This window comes from Aquarana catesbeiana, linkage group LG10, assembly GCF_042186555.1.
Source record: "Aquarana catesbeiana isolate 2022-GZ linkage group LG10, ASM4218655v1, whole genome shotgun sequence".
NCBI classification, from domain to species: Eukaryota; Metazoa; Chordata; class Amphibia; order Anura; family Ranidae; genus Aquarana; species Aquarana catesbeiana.
In genome coordinates, this window is record NC_133333.1 from 161,525,931 (window position 1) to 161,551,427 (window position 25,497).

Sequence of the window (25,497 nt, forward strand, 5' to 3'; positions counted from 1 at the left end):
TTTTTATGTGATTTGCTACAGCACTGGGATTTTGGGTGCCCCTTTTACCACTTTATGAATATATAGGTATTTTTTAGCAGCGCTACACTATTTTATATATTATATCATGGCTGTCCAGGCATACCTCTGCAGTGTGGTAGTCCATCTTGGCATTTGCCATGCTTGGATATTCTCCGGAATCCCGGTGCCTCTGACGCAATGCAAGGCACACCAGTCCTCCTTCACAGCATGTATGGTACAGAGCAGGCAAGAACCAGACCGAGGAACCCTTAGACCCCAGCCTTCACCCTTTTTATATCACAGGTGGGTAGGCTGGAACCAAAAACCTTGGTAACTAAAGCAAACATTCTTCTTTCCTCCCTTAGCCTGGGCCAGCACTAACTAGCTAATACAGTTGAAGGCAACCTGCGTACACATTGCTTCAATGCCACCCTGCTACTTTGAATCTGACTGGCAGCTGCACACAACACAGACACTTTGAAATGGGTATTTTTCTGGGGCATTATTCTGTTATTTAGAAACTTTGTGAAAGTCTGCAGTGACCAAAAAAAAGACCAAAAATATTTAATTTATTAAGATTTATGTCTAAATGAACGTCTACCCCTTTTTGTCCAGTTTATACCTCTGAAATCTCTTTGTCTTGCCATTTATGACGCACTCTATGCAGTCTGACTTTTACTGCATCTCACCATTGCCAGGTTTCATTCAGCGCTCCAACTCCAGCATCAGGTTCATGCTGAGACTTAGTGAACCAACCCCTGGGAGAGGTCAGATGTCTTGCTAAATGGCTTTTGCAACTTAATAGAAAGGACCACAGAGCCTAACTAATTAATAGAGGATGTGCTAATAAACCACTGGGAGGTGCTGCTGCTCCCTTCCTCGCTCCTGAATCCCAATGTATTCTGTCTGAATGGATAGGGATAGACCTACATGTTTTCCTCCTCCCCCTGTTTCATCTCTCTCTGCTTTTGCTATAAGCAATTACACTCCAGATGCATCATTTCCCACCATGTCTACTGGCTGGAGTCACTGCTAACAAGATGAATACAGAAAACTGAGAGCTGCGATATCTGCATTCTCACAGCCTCGACCCAGGAGTTTTTTCTTTCCAGTTTTCCTTTTTCCTTTTTTTTTTTTGTGGTTTAATTTATTTGTGATCGTGAAGGAGCCATGAGCTTAAGTCATGGATACCGGGCATCTTGGTGGACGTATGTTCTGCACCAGGTGCCACACACAAATTTCCAATTCGAGGTGGTGGACAGCAACTTTGCACCCCAAGACTGGAACTATCAGCAGGTAAGAGAATTATGAAGGTGGCAATTAAAAATTCAAATAATGCAGCAGGTGCATGCAAAGTAATTACTTAGGTTAACATAAGGTCATCGCTGCCGCCTTAATAACATTCTAAGCTCATTTTAAGGACACTTTTCTGCTGGACGGGAATTCTGAATCAAGAAAACAGAACATCTGGGTGGTCACAAAGCATTGCATGTTAAATAGGGAGAGAATAGAAAACATTTTCAGGGACAAAACGTCAAAACCCAGATATAATTTCCAGGGACATTTGATGCTGAGTTCATTTATTGAATATGATTAAAAGTAGTGTTTTTGGGTATAGTTTTTCAGTCCTGAAAAGCATAGATGTCTTCTAGGACAAGCATTTCCTGGAACACAATCTGGTAATTGTTCCATGTCAATCAGGGACCTAAGCAATTGATGACTGTATTTTAAAATCTTTGTTTACTACCAATCACATTCTTACCGAATTTACAGTATAATATGAGTTTTAAATTTAAAGCAGTATTAAACCCAAAAACAAAAATGTAATATATTACAGTTTATCGATTTGATGGCTGCATTTGTATTCTTTTTTCAGGCTTTTTTCCTTCATTTTCACCTGTTGATCTGGCCAGTAAGTCCAGTTATTTTTCAACTTCCCTTAACAGACCAAGCTATCCAGCAAAAGTGGCAGTTAGAGGATTGGGACAAACCATTGAACACTGATAGGGGTGCTTAAAATGGTCAGCTTTTATCATTTTTGTAAAATATTTATCCAAAAAAAAAAAAAAAACATGTTGCTTTAACTGCTTAAAAAGTGTTAGCTGGAGTCAGGCTTCAAAGTCAAGTCCATATAATTTTGCTAGTGCATCTAACACTACACTCCCCTCAGATTGACAATGCTGCTGTCCAAAGGTGTCTCTGTTGCTCCTCCATAGTGTTGAGCCACCCTACGACATAAAGGAGTTGATTTACTAAAGGCAAATAGACTGTGCACTTTGCAAGAGCAGTTGCTCCCCAGCTTAGTAAATGAGCAGAAGCTCTGCTGACTTTCATCATCCAATCATGTACAAGCAAAAATGCTGTTTTTTTTTAATTTTCCTTGCATGTGATTGGGTATTTTTTGCAAAGTGGAGCTTTACCTTATTTACTAAGCTCTGGAGCAACTGCACTTTGCAAAGTGCACAGCTTTTTTGCCTTTAGTAAATCAACCCCAAAGTGTGCTACTGGCAGCCAACACTTTTAAGGTTTGGTAAGCTGCAATATATTACATTTTTGATTTTGGATTTAACATCATTATTGAATAAAGGGCAAATATTAGTTTTCTGTATTTAAACAAGAGGACATTTTTAGTGGTATTGCTAGGTCAGTGAAAGACATGGGGTAATCATCGAGCACTTTGAAGAGAGAACAGCTGAAATGGTACATGTCTGGGGTGGTTGTCCTGAACCTTGCTTCTCAACCTTTTCTTCTTAAATTCCCGACTGCTGTCCTGCATGAGTGTTCCAGGAATATCACTCAATAGGTAGTGAAATAAGATTAAAAAATAAACCCCCCGGAGCCTGCACCTTTAAACATTAAGTAATCAATGGCAGCAATGGCTGCTATACTCATGGGTTCAATTTAGGGTTCAAACACACGTTAAAGAGTATCTAAACCCAAGAATGAAAACTGAAAACAATGTAGTTTACTAATCCCTAGATGTGATGGCTGCAGTCATTTTTTTTTAGGCCTTTTCACTTTTATTTTCACCTGGTGATCCCGCCAGTAACACACTTCCTGTCTGAAAGTGACAATGCTCACTCATTGTACTGTATCTATGGAGGAACAGCGTTGTCAGCCTAGACACCTTTCCCAATTTAAATCTATTAATCAAGTGCCACTCATGGCCATCATCCATACTGTATATTTAGAGAAGCAAACAAAAAAGGATCTCGGACTGTACAACAATTTGTAAAAAAATCGTACAATTTATTGGTAACAACAATTAAAAGAATTTTATCCAATGTACATATTGATTGTTAAAAACAATACTAGTGCTGATGGATCATTGTGTACATTCATACACCAGAAAGGAATGTTGGTAACATAAGTCCTCATATACGACGCGTTTCGTCAGACTTTGCGTCATCAGAGCCTATGAAGACCTTGCATCACTCATCTATGAAAAGACAATAACATATTATACAATATTCATACATATCAATATTTAGAACATTCTTGCGTTCACTATGTGGGACCCACCTCAAGCACAAGAAAACAACATCATCACTCCCTGGGTGGACGCTGGAGCATCAAGGAACCCCACCAAATTACACTCCAAATTAGATCACCAACTAGGATATTGGTATACAGTCATCCTTCAGTGGAAATCTAGTCTATTCTATTCAATATATCAAGGGGGAATGGGGGAGGGAGGATGAAGCAAAGTCTAGCAAAAAGCGTGGGCATATGAGGACTTATGTTAAGGCCATTCCTTTCTGGTGTATGAATGTACACAATGATCTATCAGCACTAGTATTGTTTTTAACAATCATTGGATACAATTCTCTTAATTTTTGTTACCAATAAATTGTACGATTTTATTACAAATTGTTTTTCCCCCTGTGGCCTGTACAGTCTGAGATCCTTTTTGTTTTTTTTTCTCTTTCCCAATTTAGCCTAAAAAACACTCTTCATCATTGTAGCATAGAGGGAGGTGTTCTGTAGTTTAAAGAAGAGAACTCATGAGAGCTGATAGCATTGTTTGAGATTTCAGTTCAGCTCATAGGAAGTGACAAAAATTTGGGATTTCTGGCAGGATCAACAGATATTTTCTGTACCTGCATAAAATATACTTAGGAGACAAAAGACAACAAACGCAGCCACCGCATATAAGGACTGGTGAGCTGCAATATGTGACATTTTTGCTCTTTGGTTGAGATGCCCTTTAAAACCTAAACAAGAGAAGAAGGCTGTCTAGAATTCAAGGTCTATGATTGTATCCAAATGAAAACATTTTAATTGCACAACTGTGAATGTATTGTGTGTGTTTTTATAGAACCATCTTTTCATTCTCATATCATATCTCATATCTCAGGAAATTCTAAGTGACTATGCATGGACTAACAATTATGCAATCACAGAAAGAAGACTGTGCTGTATACTATTCTCTGTGTGTTTTGCTCTCAATATTTTAAGTAAATCACCTCTAGACTGTTTACATAAACATGACATCATCAAAGTATGCTATAACATTAAAGAATGTCATGAATGTAGACGCACGGCAGATTCTTTGGTGTATATCTAAGCATTTATTTCAAGATTTAATACCTACTAAAATGTTAAATTTCGCATTGATTCCAGAGATAAATTGGAGTCATACATTAAGTAAGAACAATGCAAAGAGGCTCTGCAAAGTGTTGCAATTTATAGCAACATGAATTCAGATATGTGAAAGATTAAAGTGGTTGTAAACCCTTACATATACACAGTGAAGTGAGTAGTCTCAGGTGATGCCCAGAGATTAAACAAATCCTCTTACATAGGTTGTATTTGTTTATCTGCAGTCTTCTCTTCTCTTTTTTCACATACCTGGATTATTATTTTTATTTTTTACTTTTTGTATCTAATGTTTTTTGTATCTCATGGTGTGTTTTAATCATGTATATGTGTATGAGTGCATGCATGAGTATGTGCACACATGTACTTATTATCACTATAAGGTGTGTGACAAATAGTGGCATACATATGGATCACCCAATATGCAGTATAGCTGATTCCCCTTTTTTGGATAATTGCCTATAGTCAATTAAGACAATTAATGGCTGGAGCCAGTGATCCTTGGAGCTACTATTTATTTCAAAGTTTCATGTCTGTAATGTGGTTATGACTAAGGCCTTATAGGCTGAAACGCGTCAACTGTTCTCATTTGTGTTTGGTCACTGTGGCTTGTCAATAAATATTACACTTTTTAAGAGCAATCACCGGAGTGCGGATCATCTTTTCCTCAGTCTTCTCTTCTCTACATCTGTTCAAAGCACTGAATTTATAAAGCTTGTCTAAGCTGTCAGAAAAAAAGGGGGCAGAGAGCTGAAATTACACTCTGCAAAGCTCAGTGAGAAGAGCTCTGAGAGCTGATTGGAGGGAAGAGACACAGCTCACAGAAGCAGAACCGAGCCTGCCAATCGGCAGGAGATCCCTCCCACATCACCTTTTTTCTCTTGGTGTCAGAAAAACTTGTCAGAAGTGAATCATGCTGATAGCCAAGGAATGAAGCAGCAAACAGAAATTACACATAGGGGTTGATTTACTAAAGGCAAACAGACTGTGCTTTTTGCAAAGTGCAGTTGTACTATGCAAGAGCAGTTGATCCAGAGCTTAGTACATGAGCAGAAGTTCTGCTGACTTCCATCATCCAATCATGTGCAAGAAAAAATTGCTGTTTTTGTATTTTCCTTGCATGTGATTGGGTACCCTGTAAAGTTAAGTTTTAACTCTATTACTAAGCTCTGGAGCAACTGAAATTTGCAAAGTGCACAGTCTATTTGCCTTTAGTAAATCAACCCCGTCGTGCTCTTAATTGAGAAAAGTACACACTATGGAAGGAAATACTTTGTTCATATTCCATGTCTGAGGTTTACAACCACCTTAACCTCTTCAGCTCCTGAAGGTTTTACGCCCTTCATGACCTGGCCATTTTTTGCAATACGGCACCGCGTTACTTTAACTGACAATTGCGCGGTCGTGTGACACTTACCCAAATAAACTTGATATCCTTTTTTCCCACAAATAGAGCTTTTTTTAGAGGCATTTGATCACCTCTGTGGTTTTTATTTTTTGCGCTATAAAGAGAAAAAGACTGACAATTTTGTAGAAAAAAACAATATTTTTTACTTTGTGCTATAAAACATTGAGGAAGCGATGCCGCTCCAAGCGTGTTGGTGTCTCTAATAGCCGCCCTCCCCACTTACAACTTCAGGTGCAGACTCTGCAATCGTGTAGAAAATAGAAGAAAACAGCTGAACGGCCGCACTCCGAATAACACCTTTTATTGGTGGCAAAACAGTGTAGAAGATCCAAAATCTCTTATATCATGGTGATGAAAGGTACAGACAGGCTACCGCGCTAAAAGGTGTTATTCGAAGTACGGCCGTTCAGCTGTTTTCTTCTATTTTCTGCTATAAAACATTACCAATAAAAAAAAAAAAAAAATTCTTCATCAATTTAGGCCAATGTGTATTCTGCTACATATTTTTGGTAAAAGAAATGTCTGCCTCGGGAACGATCGGCAGGTCCCGGGAGACATCGGTCCACTGGACCTGCTGATCCTGGCTCCCGCTGTGTCCAATCACAGTGAGTTACCGGCGGCACGTCCCCCCAGAAGAGCCACCTTGCTGCAGTAAATGTACGTTAATGTTATCTCAGCTTGCAGAGCTTGGATTCATTAAATGAGTTTACCAAAAATGTAAATATTGCAGAATATACAGCCTCATGCTACTTAACAAAGCTCCATTTCATGCTGAATAAACAAAATTAGTAATTTATCTTAAATAGAAAACTATCTTTACATTTTTACTCCAAAAGCATTTTATTAAAATAAATTTGATAAAAATAAAAAAAAATTTGATGCAAATCAAAAAAATTTGATGCAAATCAAAAAAATTTGATGCAAATCAAAAAAATCTGATTTAAATTAAAAAAAAATCAGATTTAAATTTTTTTTTTTTTTTTAAATCATTTATTTATATCCACCCTGCATTAAACATTGCTTCTTGTCAATGAAGAAGCATACAATTAATCTTCACAAGTGACAGTAATCTGATTCTGGATGAGTTTACAAAAAAAGCGATAGTAAGCATTGTAAAGCAATGAAAATTAGCAATGTTGGACACAGCATTTTTCCAGCATGCTGCAAAGTTTTGTGTGGTCAATGAAGAAATTTGGCGATTGGAAGGGAAAATCAGTGGTGGAACTTGATACTTGTGTGCAAATTGAAATGCCCTATAGCAAATTTCAGTTTACTTTAAATAACTGATACATTCTGGCTAGCTCAGTAGATTGTATTAAAAAGAGCTGGATGCATTCCTAAATGTACATTATTATTTATAGGTAATAACACTAGAGATCCAGGAAATATCTTTAGCTTTCATGAGGATCTGGAAGGAATTTTTATTCCCCCAATGGAGCAAATTGGATGATTCCTTATAGTTTTTTTTTTTTTTTTACTTCCACTTGACTGTAGATATAGGATTCTACATATAGAGGTTTTCTATTTGTTTTTTTTTTTTTTTTTTAAACCTGACTATGTAACAAGGTAGCTGATTGATTCTGATTGATTGGTTGCTTGGGCTTACTACATTGTTGAATATACCAATATATTCTGACATTAATTGGGAGTCAAAGCAGGAAAACATGATGACATATGGCAAGTCTGGCTGCATGTAAATGATGTATAGACTTGTTATATGCTGTGTGGAATAGCAAAAAATCTTCATGTAGAAATGGCGGACATTTTTAGTCATAATATAGTGTTAGGCTATGTTTCCACTATTGCATCCCCAAAGTCGCACGATTTACACTGCGACTTTGCTGTGCGATTTGTGTTGCGATGTCATGCGACCGGTGAAAGCCATGTGAGAACAAGTCGCACAGAAGTAGGAACAAAGTAGTGCAAGAACCTTTTTTGGAGTCGCTGCGACTTGAGTCGCACCAATTAGAATACATGGGTTTTGACTTGTCATGCGACTTCACATGTGTCAAGTCGCACAACAACTCGCAGTAGTGGAAACAGAGCCTAAGTCTATCCAAAACTTTTTTGGATACAATGGGGAAGGATTAATACTCCTGTCCAATTGTAGTGTTTTTTGAGGTTCCAGTGAGATCTCCTCTTACTTACTGTCAGGGTGATAACAGTGTCACCACAGAGGAGGAGAGAGGAGATTTGCAAGTCAGACAATTATAAAAAATTATAAAATTAATATATTATCAGACAATTATAAAAAATCTACCCCCAAACACACACACAAGTAACACGCTTCCTGTCCAAGGGTGACAACATTCACTCACTCTATTGTATCTTTGAAAAAGCAGTATTATTCTAGACTGATTTGGATTACAAAAACCTCCTCCTCTCCACACCTCTAGTACATAGACAGAAGGGGTTGTGTAAGTCTCAGGCAGTTCACATATGATAGATGAGAAAGATGATAACATGATGTGATATTTTAGCTCAATGCACAGGAAGTTACAAGGATACTGGATTTTGGACAGGATCAACAGGTATTTTTCTGTTTTGGCAGAAAATGTACTTCACTTGGAAAAAAATAAAATAATGCAGCCACCACATCTTAGGCTTGGTAGGCTGGAATATAGTACATTTTTCTCCTTGGGTTTGGATATGCTTTACATGTGCAGTTACGTCCTATTTTTATTTATCTGTACTCACTATTCACAGCTTATTACAGTATTATTAATAATATTATTATACAGGATCTATATAGCCCCAACAGTTTGCTCAGAGCTTTACAACATGAGGGCAGACAGTACAGTTACAATACAATTCAATACAGGAGAAATCAGAGGGCCCTGCTCGTAAGAGCTTACAATCTAAAAGGGAGGGTCAAGTGATACAAAAGGTAATAGCTGTGGGGGGTGATCTGATGGAGAACATAAATGTACAGTTGTTAGGTTGAGGTAGAATAGGTTTCTCTGAAGAGCAGGGTTTACAGGGATTGTCTAGAAGCAAACAGAGTAGGAGATAGTCAGACAGATTGGGGTAGGGAGTTCCATAGGATGGGAGAGGCTTGGGAAAAGATTTTTATTTATTAACATCTGCATTGTGATAATACAAACAATATTTATTTTTGACAATCCAGTATAAGCGTACTTGAACAACCCCGTTTTAATGTTGTGAGTTTTGGCTGTCTGCTGACTATCTCTTTCCGCAATTTCCTGGATTCCCTGCATGCTTTGCAGCCTCCTCCTGATGTTTACTTTAAACATATAAGGACTACATATCCCATGGTACCTTGCTGCAGTGATTCCTCTATTGACTCCGTCTCCTGAAACTCCTCCACTCACAAGGTCATCTAACGCCCAGGGCAAAAGTGCCAAACTGCACCCCCCCCTCTTTCCTTAGGGTTAGGGTCAGGCGATCCCATCCCTGCAATAAACTATTGCGCCCAGGGCAGCCTCCCCTCCTGCCCACCCCTTGTCGCAGCCCCGTGCCTATCCACAGGTCATAGTGAATACATGTCACGGAACTCAGGGAAGGAAATGTGTGGGGATCCTCACAAAGTAAGTTTACAAACTTCAAAACTGCTTAGAATAATAGGAGAAGTCTAGAAATAATTGAAATACAATGTAGAAAAGAATTTATGATTTTAACAATGACAGTTACACATGAATTTAGGAGCACATGTCATATGGATACATTTCATGGTTACACTGCTACTCAAATCCATCAAATGTGTTCTATACTACTGGACCATAAATTGCAGATCATGTCTTGTAACAAATTTTCTGAACAAGGCTAATCTGCTTTAGGATGAAACCTTGGTCCTGACAGATAACCATCCTAACAAGCTCTATCCGAATTACCAAAAGCTGGTCAATAATAAGGTACATACAGAGTAATGTGCAAAGTGCAACCAGTCATCAACCATCCTATTGTTATAATTGCAACTATGCAAAATCAAATTGTCTGCAAGAGGTTAGTGTACTTCATACTGTATATTTCAGTTGTTACTTTTCACAATAACCTGTCATGGACGAAATTTATATATTTGATACTTAGAGGTAACCCCCAAAAAATATGTGTCACTGTCAACTACTATATAATATTTCAAAAGTAACACCACTTTTATCCAACATTAACCAACAAACGTATAACTAAAATCCACTAAAACCAATCAAGACATAACCAGATCTCCCCTCTCTTGTAATTGTACAATAGATCACCAGATTATAATTTGGTTAAGCAGATTCCTTGTTGGACATTTCCCATGAGATATCAGATACAGGTCTGTATAGGCACCTCTTAGCACAACATACTGTTAAATATTTTGTACATAAATATTTGCAATTCAGTTCAAACATGAACACACTCCAATGAATAACTGAATAACTAAAACCTCATATAATTCATAGTATTTGTGTATTAGTCCTCCAGTCATACTTTATAAATAGAAAAAAACATAACAATTCATCTGTGACGTTCACAGCACTATGGACCTCGTCAGAAGCATACAATTTACAAAGTGCCGTATAACGCATAGAAAAGATGCATGCATAGTGATAACTGAGGAAAGATATACCCAAAATAGAAAAAAAAAAAAAACACTAAAGAGAGCGTGAAAGCCTCCAAAGCAAAAAAAGCGACATGCAAGCAAAGGTAAGTGTCAGAGGACCCAAAATCACCAGGGTAGAACGCTGCTAGGCCACTCTTCCTGACACACTGGGGTTGATTTACTAAACCTGGAGAGTGAACAATTTGGTGCAGCTCTGCTTGGAAACCAATCAGCTTCCATTTTATTTTTTGTCAAAGCCTAAAGTGGTTGTAAAGGCAAAGAGGTTTCTACGAATTAAGATGAAAAGCCTTCTGTGTGCAGCAGCCCTCCCCCCCAGCCCCCCTAATACTTACCTGAGCCCCATCTCTAACCAGCGATGCCCACGTGTGCCTCATCCATCCGGGACTCTCCCTCCTGATTGGCTGAGACACAGCAGCGGCGCCATTGGCTCCCGCTGCTGTTAATTAAACTCAGCCATTCAGGAGAGGGGGAGGGGCCGAACTGCAGCTCTGTGTCTGAATAGATACACAGAGCTGTGGCTCGGCCCGGGTGCCCCCATAGCGAACTGCTTGCTGTGGGGGCCAGGAGATCCAGCTAGGGACCCGAGAAGAGGAGGATCTGGGCTGCCCTGTGCAAAACAACTACAAAGAGCAGGTAAGTATAAAGTTTTTTTATTTTAATAGAAAAAAACAAGACTTTACAATCGCTTTAACTGAACAAGTTGAAATAAAAAGGTGATTGGCTACAATGCACAGCTGGATCAGGTTTTGCACTCTTCAGTAAATCAGCCCCACAGTGTGCCTTATTAAGTGCCATTAGTGATGAAGTGCAATTCTGCATGTAAAGTGTCAGGAGGTAGCTTGAAAACATCATTTTCCCCTTTTTCCGAATCTACTGTGCTGCTCACTATTTTCCTTGCTGGAGAGAAAGCTGTACCTGAGGACCTGCAGTGCTATGATCTTCCTGTTTTTGTTATATACATTCTAGGGATCTGTGCTTCTTGATCATTACCCCACCAGTCATTGGGGGCAGCTCTAATACCCAGATAGCAAGCAATTGTGCTGCAAGTTTGAAAAAGACTTGTTAAGCTATTGCTAGACTTGCCAGGCTTCACAAGTCTGTTGCACAATTTGCAGAAAGTCCTCATTGCATGACTCCAGATCAACTATCTTTTCAAACATTCTCCAAGTCTGCTTCAAGTTCTGGTTCAGTTATGTTGTGCAATAGTCATCCCACCACAGGGGTCAATGTGGCTGAATTTTCATGCTGTAGACTTGCAGAGCTCTTGCTGTAGACTCACCACTGCAACTTTACTCCTGCCAGAGACTTGCCATGCAAATTTGTTACAAATCGGAAAAGTGTCAACTAGGACTTGTGCTTCAAGTGCTCTGCAAGTTAACAAAACTTACAATTCAACACTGCCACAAATTTGTGGCAAGTTATCCTTGCTATTTGGATATGAGAAAGCAAAATCCTGATGGCCACACAGACACTATAGGGTTGATTTACTAAACCTGGAACGTGCAAAACCTGGTGCAGCTGTGCACAGAAATCAGTCTACTTCCATTTTTTTTTGGCAAAGCTTAACTGAACAAGCTGAAGTTAGAAGCTGATTGGCTACCATGCACAGCTGCACCAGATTTTGCAATCTCCACTTTTAGTAAATCAACCCTATTGTGTAACAAGGTATGGTAATTCAGTTTGAGATAACTGGTTATTTTGCCTCTGCATGCCTTTATTGGGTACAGCTTGTACAGCACAAGTCCTTGTCAACATAAAGCGGTAATAAACCTAAAACTGAAAAATTAATATATTGCAGGTTACCAATCATTAGATGTGTATTATTTTCCTTTCTGTTTTCACCTAGTGATATGGTCAGTAATAGGGATTGGCTGAACACCCCCCCAGTTCAGTTTGCACCTGAACATACCGAACAGGCAAAGAATTCGGCAGAACACACGAACACCGTTAAAGTCTATGGGACACGAACATGAATAATCAAAAGTGCTAATTTTAAAGGCTTATATGAAGTTATTATCATAAAACGTGTTTGGGGACCTGGGTCCTCAAAAAAAAAATGTTAAAAACAGACGTTTTTTCGGGAGCAGTGATTTTAATAATGCTTAAAGTGAAACAATAAAAGTGAAATATTCCTTTAAATTTCATACCTGGGGGTGTCTATAGTATGCCTGTAAAGTGGTGCATTTTTCCTGTGTTTAGAACAGTCCCTGCACAAAGGGAAAAACATCATTTAAAAGTACCCACAGCTATAATGAATTGTTGGTCCCGGCAATACAGATAAAAGTGATTGAAAAAAATGGCATGGGATCCCCCCAGACCATTATTAGGCCCATTGGGTCTGGTATGAATATTAAGGGGAACCACGAACCAAAATTTAAAAAAAAATTGCGTGGGGGTTCCCCCCAAATTCCATACCAGGCCCTTCAGGTCTGGTATGGATATTAAGGGGAACCCTGCGACAAATTTTTTTAAAAAATTGCGTCAGAGGGTGGCGGGGCCCTTGGTTACATAAATGGGTGGCCCCGCCCCCTCTGAGGCTACGGGGAAGCCGTTGGGAAGTCCCCGTGCGTCAGAGGGGGCGGGGTCACCCAGGTACATCACCGAGTGGCCCCGCCCTAAGTTATATAAGAACTGTCACCTGCGAGGACGCATCAGATGGTGGGAGCCTCCCATGGAGGCGGATCGGTAGCAGCCTACGGGGGTTTTTTTTTTTGGTCTGTCGGCGGAGCGAGAGAAGAAGATGAATGGACTTCGTGGGACATTTTTATTTATTTATTTTTTAATAAAGGACTTGTCCCAAAGTATGTCTTGTGTTTTTTTAACATTTTGACACTTTTTTGTAAAATGTTACAGGTATAATGTACCTGTTACCATTTCAAACAGGGGGGGCCGGGATCTGGGAGTCCCCTTGTTAAAGGGGGCTTCCAGATTCCGATAAGCCCCCCGCCCGCAGACCCCCACAACCACCGAGCAAGGGTTGTGGGGATGAGGCCCTTGTCCCCATCAACATGGGGACAAGGTGCTTTGGGGGGCTACCCCAAAGCACCCTCCCCATGTTGAGGGCATGTGGCCTGGTACGGTTCGGGGGGGGCCCTCTCTTGTCCCCCCCCTTTTCCTGTGGCCTGCCATCTGCAGGACAGCTTTTTCTGTAGAAAAACAACAGATAGGTGTCTGGTGGCTGGATCACCAGGTGAAAATACAACGAAAAAAAAAAAAAAAAGAAAACAAATGCCCCTACATCTAAGAATTAGGAAGCTGCAATATAATAAATGTTTGCTTTTGGGTTTATTACTGTTTTAACCAGTTGCCTTTTTCCTGTTTGGACATAGCGCAGGTTGACTAAAAGCTCTAAAGTGAGTTAAAACTAGGTAATAGATTATGTATTAGTATTAGTACACTCTTGACTAAAAAGAACAAAAGTGATACCACTCCTGGTATAACTGTTCTCGGGAATTTAGAGGGATAAGTAATTAAAAAGTCACATCAGGTCACAAAGAAGCCATAGACAATAGTAATATATACTCTTGGTAATTGAAAACCTCTATTGATCTTAGAAAAAAAGGAAGCTGATCTGAATGAAATAGGACCAAAGCTATTCTAGCATTGTAACTCTAGAACTAATAATAGGAGGTAAACTGCTTTGTTCTTCTGCAGTCGTTTTGGAAAACTGCTTGGAGTATTATCCTGGGAAATAATATGGTATTTGTATTATTGCATATTAACACATTCACATTTTCTTTGCACTGGCTTATCCATCAGGACCAGACTGGTATTCTGTGTGATCTGACATTAGCCTTAACCTCCCTGATGGTATGATTATTTCAGATTTTTGATGTTGAAAGCGGTACAATTATTTTGTACAGAAATTTGGCGTTTTATATTATAGGCCTGTAATTCTTAGGAATAACTCACTTAAATCTGTCCAAACAAGAGTCTAGTAGACATCCCGGGTATGATAAAGTTTGAAAAATGAAATAAAAAATTATAATATAATAAATAACTATAAATAATTATAACATAATATAATAATATTAAAAATTATTCAATAACGTAATCAAATCAAAAACACTGAAATTTGCTCAGTTGCAGAATTGTCGCTTTCGTTACTTTCAGTATTTGATGACGGATCTCCCACATAAATCACTATCACTCAATTCTGCAAGTGATTCTAATTTATTATCGCTGTTTTCTAGCTGGTCTAAAAGCACTTTTGGCGTAAACGAACATTTTTTGGTTGCTATGGACAATCTCCAGTTTCCTGGGCAGAAAGAACAGTATTTATAATATAAAACTGCATGCAGGACACTGGACAAACCACTAGGGACAAAGGGGATGTGTAATTATTTGATACAGTAATGTAATCTGTAAGATTACAGTATACTGTATCTATAGTGTGTTTTTTACTTTTTGAATTTGGCGCCGAACTCCGTCCCCGTGCGTTGCAACGCTTGCAGGAAACGGAGCTCGGAACTGTGAACCGAGCGAGACACGGCGGCTCGCCGATCACAGCGGGGAGACATTGCAGGATCCAGGGGACAAAGTAAGTAACCTCTACATGGATCCTGCGATGCAATCCCGAGTCTGGCTCGGGGATACCGCTTTTGGTATTGAAAATCCACCCCGAGCCAGACTTGGGAATACCGCCGGGGGGTTAAATTGACATGCTCCATATATGACAGCATAACAATATAGACAGGTGCTTTTTATTGGGATGCCTCATCTCCCTGCACTGCATGCAGATTGGGGACACAGAATCACCAACCTGCAATTTACAGTGTATCTTCACCAGAATTTTGACAGCTCTGACCCAGAAGTGCTCAGAGCTTGGCCCTTACAGGTTCAGTGAAAACTGAGGAGATCAGAGAACTGCTGTTTCTCAATCACCTCAATCACCTCCCAGTCTTCACCCTGAAGTGGCAACACTCTCCAGTCTCCCAGCACTTTCCATCCAGTAGCACTATATACAATATCATACATTTATATAAAAACAATATTGGCGAGATAATACATTCCCTTATTCCCTTTAACCCCCCTGGTGGTATTCCCGAGTCTGGCTCGGGGTGGATTTTCAATACCCAAAGCGGTATCCCCGAGCCAGACTCGGGATCACATCGCAGGATTCATGTAGAGGATACTTACCTTGTCCCCTGGATCCTGCGATGTCTCCCCGCTGTGATCTGCGAGCCGCCGTGTCTCGCTCGATTCACAGTGCCGAGCTCCGTTCCCTGCGAGCGTTGCGACGCACGGAGACGGAGTTCAGCGCCAAATTCAAAAAGTAAAAAACACAGTATAGATACAGTATACTATTATCTTACAGATTACAGTACTGTATCAAATAATTACACATCCCCTTTGTCCCTAGTGGTTTGTCCAGTGTCCTGCATGCAGTTTTATATTATAAATACTGTTCTTTCTGCCAGGAACCTGGAGATTGTCCATAGCAACCAAAAAATGTCCGTTTACGTCAAAAGTGCTTTTAGACCAGCTAGAAAACAGCGATAATAAATTAGAATCACTTGCAGAATTGAGCGATAGTGATTTGTGGGGAAATCCGTCATCAAATACTGAAAGTAACGAAAGCGACAATTCTGCAACTGAGCAAATTTCAGTGTTTTTGATTTGATTACATTATTGAATCATTTTTATTATTATTAAATTATTATTTGTTATAATTATTTATAGTTATTTATTATATTATAATTTTTTATTTCATTTTTTAAACTTTATCATACCCGGGATGTCTACTAGACTCTTGTTTGGACAGATTTAAGTGAGTTATTCCTAAGAATTACAGGCCTACAGTATAAAACGCCAAATTTGTGTGCAAAATAATTGTACCGCTTTCATCATCAAAAATCTGAAATAATCATACCATCAGGGAGGTTAAAACAAAAATGTTTGCAAAAATTATAATAATAATAATTAAAAAGACTCCCTTACCCTCTGGAATTGGTCTCTTTTATATACCCTGTTAGTAAAACATTCTGCGCCGAAGCATCAGTACACTAAAAAATGGAAACTAGACCTCTGTAAGCAATTTGCTGAGGATAACTGGGCTCATATTTGGAATTCAATCAAATCTTGTTCCCAAAATGTTTTAGCATTGGAAACAAATTACAAGCTACTATTATATATGTCCGTTTGAAGCATTACTAAATTTGAAGCCTGGACTCACTAAACAGCAATTTAAATGAATGTTGCAGTTTTGCACTGCTGCAAAGCAGACGGTTACTGTCATCTGGAAGTCCCGGAAGTCCCTTAACCTTAGCATTGCACTTCTCAAATCTAAAATTTCTTGGACTATAGCTAATGAGAAACTGACATCCATGCCTTCATACACAATGGGGTTCATTTACTAAATGAAAATAGGCTTTTTTTAAGGACTTTTCCCTTAGCTTGGTGAATTGGATGAAGCTTTGTTGACTTCCATCAGTCAGTCATGTGCACACAAAAATACAGTTTCTTTTATTTTTCATGCAAAGTGAGCAGTCTATATGCATTTAGAAATCAATCCCAATGGTTAACTTTTAACAGGGATGGGGACCTTGGATCACATGCTTCCTTCCAGGGCCAAAACTGGGGGGGGGGGGCAGGGGGGAATGTGCGCGGTATTGAGGGGGCACTGCAGCTGGTACCAATCCTCCTACACCTGCTCCTCCAACTCTACCTCCCGCTAGCGGACCACCACCCCCCGCTTCTTTGGTTCCCACCTCCCAGCGCTCACCTTCTCTCCCTGGCTAGCTGTGCAGTATGTGGACAGGCTGAATACAGACATAATCCTCAGGAGTCGGCATTGAGAAGCTGATCACACGATCAGAAAGACAGGCAGCCGCATACAGTTGTAACAAAACCTTCCCTGACACTCATCCTCCTGCACTTTCCTTCCCCTACTCTCCATCCTGTCTACTGCTGCGGAGAATCTAGATGGAGAGAAAAGAGGGGGAAGGAAAGAGGTGAGCACTAAGGAGGGGGGGGAACAGGGAATCATGTGGGGGAACAGAGGAGAATGGGGGGAACAGAGGAGAATGGGGGAATAGAGGAGCATCTGGGGGAACAGAGTAGAATGGGGGGAATAGAGGAGCATGTGGGGGGACCAAAGGAGCACGTGGGTAACTGGAGAAGCACAGGGGGGACCAGAGGAGCATATAGGGGACCAGAGGAGTGCGTGAGGGAATAGAGGAGCATGTGCGGGACCAGAGACACACAGGGGGTGACCAGAGGAGCATGTCGGGGACCAGAGGAGCATGTGGAGACCAGAGGAGCATGGGGGGAACAGAGGAGAACAGGGGGACCAGAGGAGCATAGGGGGGACCAGAGGAGCATGTGGGGGACCGGAGGAGCACAGGGAGGACCAGAGGAGCATGTTGGGGACCAGATGAGCACAGGGGCACCCGAAGAGCATGTGGGGGACCATATGAGCATGGGGGGACCAGAGGAGAACAGGGGGAACAGAGGAGCATGTGGGGACCAGAGGAGCACGGGGGTACAGAAGAGCATGGGGGGAACAGAAGAGCATGTGGAGGACCAGAGGAGCATGGGGCACTAGAGGAGCATGTGTGGTACCAGAGGAGCAGGGGGGTACCAAAGGAGCATGGAGGGACCAGAGGAGCATGGGGGGGAGGACCAGAGGAGCAGGGGGGACCAGAGGAGCACGGGGGTACAGAAGAGCATGGGGGGAACAGAGGAGCATGTGGAGGACCAGAGGAGCATGGGGCACCAGAGGAGCATGTGTGGTACCAGAGGAGCAGGGGGATACCAAAGGAGCATAGAGGGACCAGAGGAGCATTGGCGGGGGACCAGAGGAGCAGGGGGGACCAGAGGAGCACAGGGGGACCAGAGGAGCACAGGGGGACCAGAGGAGCATGGGGGGACCAGAGGAACAATTCTTTGCCTCAGGTGAAAGAATGTTTAGCTTTGCAGCTGCTTCCTTTCATCAAATTTTATAATATGCCTTCTGGTCCTCCGACCTTCTCACTCTCAACTAGACAATACATTTAGTGTGAGCATCTCCATCCAAGCCATTACCCTCCTTCTCCCATCTTCCCACCTCTTTGCCTCTTCACCAATCCTAACTCTGCTTAACCCAGTTGGTTATCCCCAGCCTATTCTTGGGCTTTCTGACAATACTACAAAATGACATATTTTCATATCCATACTTTGAATTACGTTTATACCATAATAACTGTCCTAATGCTGGCTGGAAACCTGAAGGCACTATGACCCTGTAGACAACTACGTCCCTGACTTTGGATAAATTTTCTCTCACTTCGTGTTTTTGCTGTTGGACAGAAAGTGCAGCAAAATTTCCCCAGTGGGACGCAGAGGGCAAAACAACTGACCCATCCTAACCCTATCCAATATACTGTTGCTGTATCTTGGTATATGTCAGGAGTGCATTCATGTGTGGCATCACATATTTTAGATTACTTAGTATATGGTCACGTAAGAAACACAGAGCAGGGCTTGGCCCCACACCCCACTCCCTCGTCACTGGCTGCGATTGGCAGTGACAATGGCTCCCACTGCTGTGTCTGCACCAATATGGATGGAGAGAGTCGGGAGAGCAGCTGCTTCTGTGTACATCTCTGGATCGAGATTGGGCTCAGATAAACATTAGGGGGGAGCTGTAAACTGAAGTTTTTTTTTACTTAAAAAACCTTCAGCTTTTATAATCACTTTAATCTTTTTTCACCATAAATAGAACAGCTTCTAAAGTTTCCATCTCACTCAGTAAGCCTAGGTTCACACGTTTATGCGAGCACAGCAGCCTATTCATTTGAATGCGCTGCTGTATCTACATGAAAATGCACCCACGGGGCAGCCACACAGAACCGCATGCATGGTGGTGTCATTAGGAATTAATTGCACCCTCATGCATTTGCTAAAGAGCAGTGCATTTTGTCAGCAGCTTGGGAACCAATGAGATTATACACTGATTCCCAGCCTGCATATGTGGGAACCCAGCCTTATAGTTACCAAACAAAGTATAGAATGTTACAATAAACAAACTATAAATAAGCAATGTGTCAAAAAGTCCTGTGAAAATGACACCATCAACCTTCTTTCACCACAGTACAAACAACTTATGTAATGTCCTTTTTTACTATAAAGTGAGCAAAAGCTCTCTTTATGGTTTTATACTATGTGCAGTCCTCCATTCTTCTAATCTAGTGAGATAATGTGAGATAATGTGGAAAGGTGATCAACTGGACTTCTTGGAGGGGACTGAACAGTTGGATTGGAAAATATCTGTGGTTAAAGACCAAAGAGCTCTTTTGTCTGTTTTATTAAAGTATCTAAAAAAGGACACTGCATCACATAGGTGTGCGCAGCCTATTGCATTAGGGTGTGCACCCCAAAAACTCGAATGCCTTTCTCCGCAGCCTCAGTTGAGATAAATGGAAAGTGCTCTGTACTGAGCAGCTTCCTGTTCATTCAGAAACTGATGCATAGTTTACTATGCTTCAGTTTCTGAATGAACACAGTGAGTGAGTGTGTTCACTCTGTTCATTTAGAAAAGGAAAGGGCCTGGTAAAAGACATATTTATTGGCCCCGTCCCCCACTCTCCATCCTGAATAATCCCCCCGCAGCAGCTGGGGGAGGCGTAACACAGGGCGGAAGCCTGGCCAGAGGGGGGAATCGGCACTGCACATAGTGATTATGGTGTGTAAGGGCACACCTGGCACACCCCCTGCGCATGCCTATGCTGCATCATTTTTTTTTTCACAGTGGTATAAGAAGTTTGATTGTGCAATTTTCACAGAATTTTTTGACACTTTGCTCATTTATAGTTTGTTTCCTGTAACATCCTATATTTTGTTTGGTAACTATAACTGAGTGATATGGGCACTTTAGAAGTTATTTTTGGTAGTAGATGATTCAGATTGTCATTTCTGCAGAACTTCTGATATATTGCTTATTGTGATTTTTTTTTTTTGGTGGTGGGGGGGGGGGGTTTGGCACATTTTTCATGGTATTTCGAAGTTCAGATAATTGAAAGGGCTGCATCATGTTACGTTCTGTTTGTTTTATGCAAATTTAGTTCATGGCGAAAGACCAAGCTTGGTGCATCATAAGCATTCTCCCATCACATCCTACAGTGCAATATGGGCCCATCTTCAATGGTCAGCAAAGCAGCCTAATTGCGTTGTGAAATGCCAGGTGTAGTGGAAACCCTGAAGCTGCCTGTAAAGTTTGGCTGTCAAAACACAGTGGAGACATCGTAAAGATAATGAGCATGATCTTTGGGCATTGGATGATACCTAATATCCTGTCATAATATTCAAACACTTTAAATTTTCACACTACAGGTGTACGTCAAGTTCCTGAAGACGATACCAATCTCTTTTGTAAAACTCTGTCTGTTTTGCAGCCAACAATATCAGATGTTGAATATCAAAAATGTACTACAGTTACAGGCAGCATATTGTCTGCTTTACATTCAGATCTCTAGCTGAACTGAACAGACAGCAGAAAAGATCCTGCAGGAAAAAAAGACAGGGAGGTTGATTTACTAAATGGGCTGTGCACTACAAGTGCAGTTGCTCTAGATCTGAGGGGAAGATCTGAAATTAGGGGAAGCTCTGCTGATTTCTGTCATCCAATCATGTGCAAGCAAAAATGCTGCTTTTTATTTTCCTTGCATGTCACCTTCAGATCTACAGTGACTGCACTTCCAAGTGTACTTGTAGTGCACAGTGGATTTGCCTTTAGTAAATCAACCCCTATGAGAATCATCTCTCCTTTTAATAGTAAAACCATACTCTTTCTCCTTCAATGATGAAACTAGGGTTGCTCACAAATCTCCAATGCCGATCTGACAAGGCAACACTAAAATAAATAAGCAGACCCCAATAGTAACCATTGGGGTTGGTGTTACCTCCAGTCACCTTGCAGTCCCCGGGTTGTTTTCCAGACAACAGAATGTATACCTGCATTTAGCCTGGCAACTGTATTATGCCCCAAGGGTTAGAGGTAGAGAGATAACACAGGAAACTGCAAAGCTGATCTGGACTAGGGGTGTCATTTGCCTGGGTGTGCAGTGTGGTAGAGATGTGTGAATCACAAATGAGGCTAAACAGAATTTCAGAATCCTATTCAGTCCATATGTATGCTTTTCAGCTGTAATGCATAGCTTTTGCCTATAACTTTGTCTTTTTTTAAATGCATAATGCAGCCAAGCTGTAGTAATAAAAAGCTTAATTTTGCCTCTGGGTGGCATCTGGACAACGTAGCGGATGACATTACAGTGTCACCACACTGACATCTACAGTGTTATATTCCATGTCCTAATTTATTGATTTATCAGGACACCACTGGTTCAGATCCATCAGGAATCTTCACCCCATGCCACACCATACACACTGTAATCACACACCACCATGGTTGCTGTAGGTAGCAGCTTGCAAACCTGGCATTATTTCACAAGGCAGTAAGTAGACCACTTTCCTGCCCTATATCCAGTATCAATCATACTTCTAAGATGCCACAAGGAACCACGAGGGGTAAAAAACCCTTTTTTTGTGGTTTATAGATACAGTACATATGTTATAGGGATATATGTTTATTTTGAATTGTCTGTACATTATTTTGTGTGCATTAAATCCCAAACTCATGAACAGTAATACAAAATAACAATTAGATTTGATGTTTCCTTGGCATATAGCAGCCAAGTATTAAAGATGGATGCAGATTGGTTGCTATGCATTTTAGAAGTTTCCCCAAATTATGATACAGAAAATGTAGGAAAGTGTTAAAAAAAATGGAGTGGGAGAATGAAAAAAGATCTGGTGTGGGTGGGTGAAAAGTGAGTGAAATTACAGAGTTTAATTTCAAGGTTGACTTGACAAGGAGACTTTAGAGCTAACTATTTTCCAATTTCCTTACTGCAAACAAGTTTCCCCCCGTTCTTTGGGGAATAGAAATGTTTTGTAGTGGTGTCACTTGGATGCCGACAGCTAAGGAATGTCCAAAAGCAGCTGTGTTGAAAAACAAGGCCATTACTCCCGTACAGTAACCGTTAGGTAATAACACTTGGCGTAACAGCTAGATAACATGGCATGACAGTTTCCCAGATGTGCTGGCATTAAGGATTGATGGACCAAGTACAGCTGCATGTGAGTAATGTGCCAGTGTTAAAGTTGTGGGTGTCCATACTAAATTAAGCCTGTATACATGAAGTCATAGCAATGCTGCTGAACAGATGACATTTGACTAACTAAAAAAAAAATGGATATCACAGGAGGTAGCACTATGATTGCAGGACACATAGAACCATTCTCGCTCTAATGAAGGTTGAAGGCCTAAGTTGTGACCCCACACCCTTAAACTCCATTGGGAAGCCAATATGTACAATATTGCTGTGTTTATGGAGGGTGACATTGTCTCCTGCCATTGTCAGAGGTCACCAGACTCCTCCTTATTCACAGAGACAACAGCAGAGGCTTGCCATACTCATGCATAATGAGGTCACCCTTTATGATGTTACAACTCTACAGAATCAGTCACAGTAAAGGTGATTGATAAGCAACACTTTTAGTCTTGTCATTATTAGAACATTTTTTAGTGATGTCCTTCAAAGGCACTTTCAGACCATTCATCCATAATGGAATGCCTCCTACAGTTGTGAAGGTGGTATAGAAAGAATTCTGCTTTTTATTTCACAGGTGCATCAGTGGACTTATGACCGGAGAGTTAGAAATGTGAGCAGACAATAGACTTTACTTGCAGATAAACTGCAGATAAATAAAGTCCAGACAGAAAATGTGATGGTTTTAGTGATAATACATTTGAAGGTTGCAGACAGCAACATAGATTACTAGCTCAAAAGTTTCTTAAAGTGTCATTAAACCAATATTACCAACTACACATGGTGCATCATTAAATGCAACAATCTAATAAAGCATAATTAGGACACATGAGGAGGCCTCCAGAGGAAACAAAGAAAGCAAACAGCTTCTTTTCAGTAAACTTGTGGAGCATTTGAGAGTGGTATCACAGGGTGCAATTGTATTGCCATTAACAATAAGGAAGGCTCTGTAAATGGCAGGATCAACTAGATAGTTACTTATTTTGATACTTGAATGACAGAAAGCATCTATAATCAGGTACAGAGCGGACTTACACATGGAAAAAGTTTGGCTTTAATGAAACAATTTCTGGTGGATACATTCATATAAAGGGGTTGATTTACTAAAGACAAATAGACTGTGCACTTTGCAAGTGCAGTTGCACTCTTTTTCCCTAGAGGTTAGTGAATGTGGTAAAGCTTCACTTTGTAAAGAATACCCAATCAGGTGCAAGGATAATTAAAAAACAAACAGCATTTTTGCTTGCACATGATTTGGATGATGGATATCAGCAGTGCTTCGCCACATTCAATAAGCTCTTGGGAAAACGAGTGCAACTGCACTTGCAAAAGTGAACAATCTTATTGCCTTTGGTAAATCAACCCCAAAGTCTCTCAAACTCTGGTTTTTGGCTACTAAAGCCTTGCAAAACAGGCTTATCAGTTAGGAATAATATTGTGAGGTTATGGTCAAAGGCAAGGAGACTCCCCCAGTAAGCACACAAGGTTCTAAGGATGGTGTCCTGTCACCACAAGAGCAACTGGAGGGGTGTTTAACTAGCACCTTCCTTGGCACTGACTGCTCTACATTGCCAAATTCGAACCTGGCTCCTTCTTTAGAGGTTAGTGCATGCTAGTTTGTAATTTTTCATTGTATCTCTGCCTTCTTCAGCCATGAAGACATTGGATGGTGTGGAAGCCTAACATTACAGTCCTTTTCCCCCAGGAACTACTGTTCTCTGTGGCTTAGCCTACACTGACAGCCTGGAAGGCAATTACAGCCACATGAAGCACTGTTCCTGCAGGTAGTGGGTCACAGTCCTGTACCTGCTACATGGTAGCACTTTTTTCTTTTTTGTGATCTGTAGCATACAGTATATTTAAAAGTCCTAGTTTATTCACTTGAGATGACAGGATTGACAAATGGCAACTCTGTACTGTGCTGAAACCAGCAGAAACAGATATTTTTCAGACATTTCGACCTCAAAGTAAGAGATGTTTTTGGAGAAAAGAATATCCTGACCAGCATTGTTTATCTGAGTATTGGTGAGATAAAGTAAACCAGTCAATAAGAGCATGTGTAAGAAGCTGAATTTCCACTTTTTGGCTGTTCTAATAGTATAGTGTCACCTCTCAGAAATATGTGCACATCCTTTTATTTAATTGCATCCTCTCACTCTTAAAGCAAACATATTAACTGGCCTTCTGTGCAAAAATAATGGTGCTGAGTGAAGACCTACTGGTAAAAATAATGGTGCTGGGTGAAGACCTACTGGTAAAAATAATGGTGCTGGGTGAAGACCTACTGGTAAAAATAATGTTGGCTGGGTGAAGACCTATTGGTAAAAATAATGTTGGCTGGGTATCTTACATAGTGGTGTAACATAGGTCATAAAAAAGGCTAAGAGGAAAAGGTTGGTTTAGCAGTACCAAGAGCCTCTTCTTATTACCTCTACGATATGTGCAACCAAAAAAGGAAGACTTGGGGAAGTGTAGGCAACTTATGGCCATGGGATTCAATGCGTAAAGTATAAGTAAAGGCAATTCTTTTTTTTTTTAGTTTTGGATAGAGGGGAGAGTGATTAGGACACCTGTCAGGTTTTATTGCTGTATGTGCCCCCGTTAAGGAGATCACCCTATTTGTCCTGTTTACCATTATCATTGAAAGTGAAAGTAAAAGAAAATCCCAAATGTTGTGTTCTCCCCAGAAAACTAATAGAGAGAAATCTTCCAATGGGGCCCCAACTCTAGTAACGTGGGGGTCCCCATGGAATCCCCTTAATTTGCAGGGATTTTCTTTCACTTCCTGTTTGGCTATGGGGACAGGAAGCAAAGGCAAATCTCTGCAATGGGACAAAGAT

At 40.6% G+C, this 25,497-nt stretch overlaps 1 protein-coding gene across 2 annotated transcripts in view; it reads left to right on the forward strand.

The window, feature by feature from the left end:
• Window positions 1–929: 929 nt before the first annotated feature.
• The window catches only part of TTYH1 (tweety family member 1), a 245,107-nt gene continuing 220,539 nt past the window's right edge, over window positions 930–25,497 (forward strand). The window contains exon 1 of one of the 2 annotated variants that reach the window (XM_073602865.1): window positions 930–1,296. In XM_073602865.1, the coding sequence (XP_073458966.1) occupies window positions 1,171–1,296 (126 nt within the window). In that variant the 5' untranslated portion in view covers window positions 930–1,170. The remainder of the gene's footprint in view (window positions 1,297–25,497) is intronic. The other variant, XM_073602866.1, reaches the window with a different exon arrangement.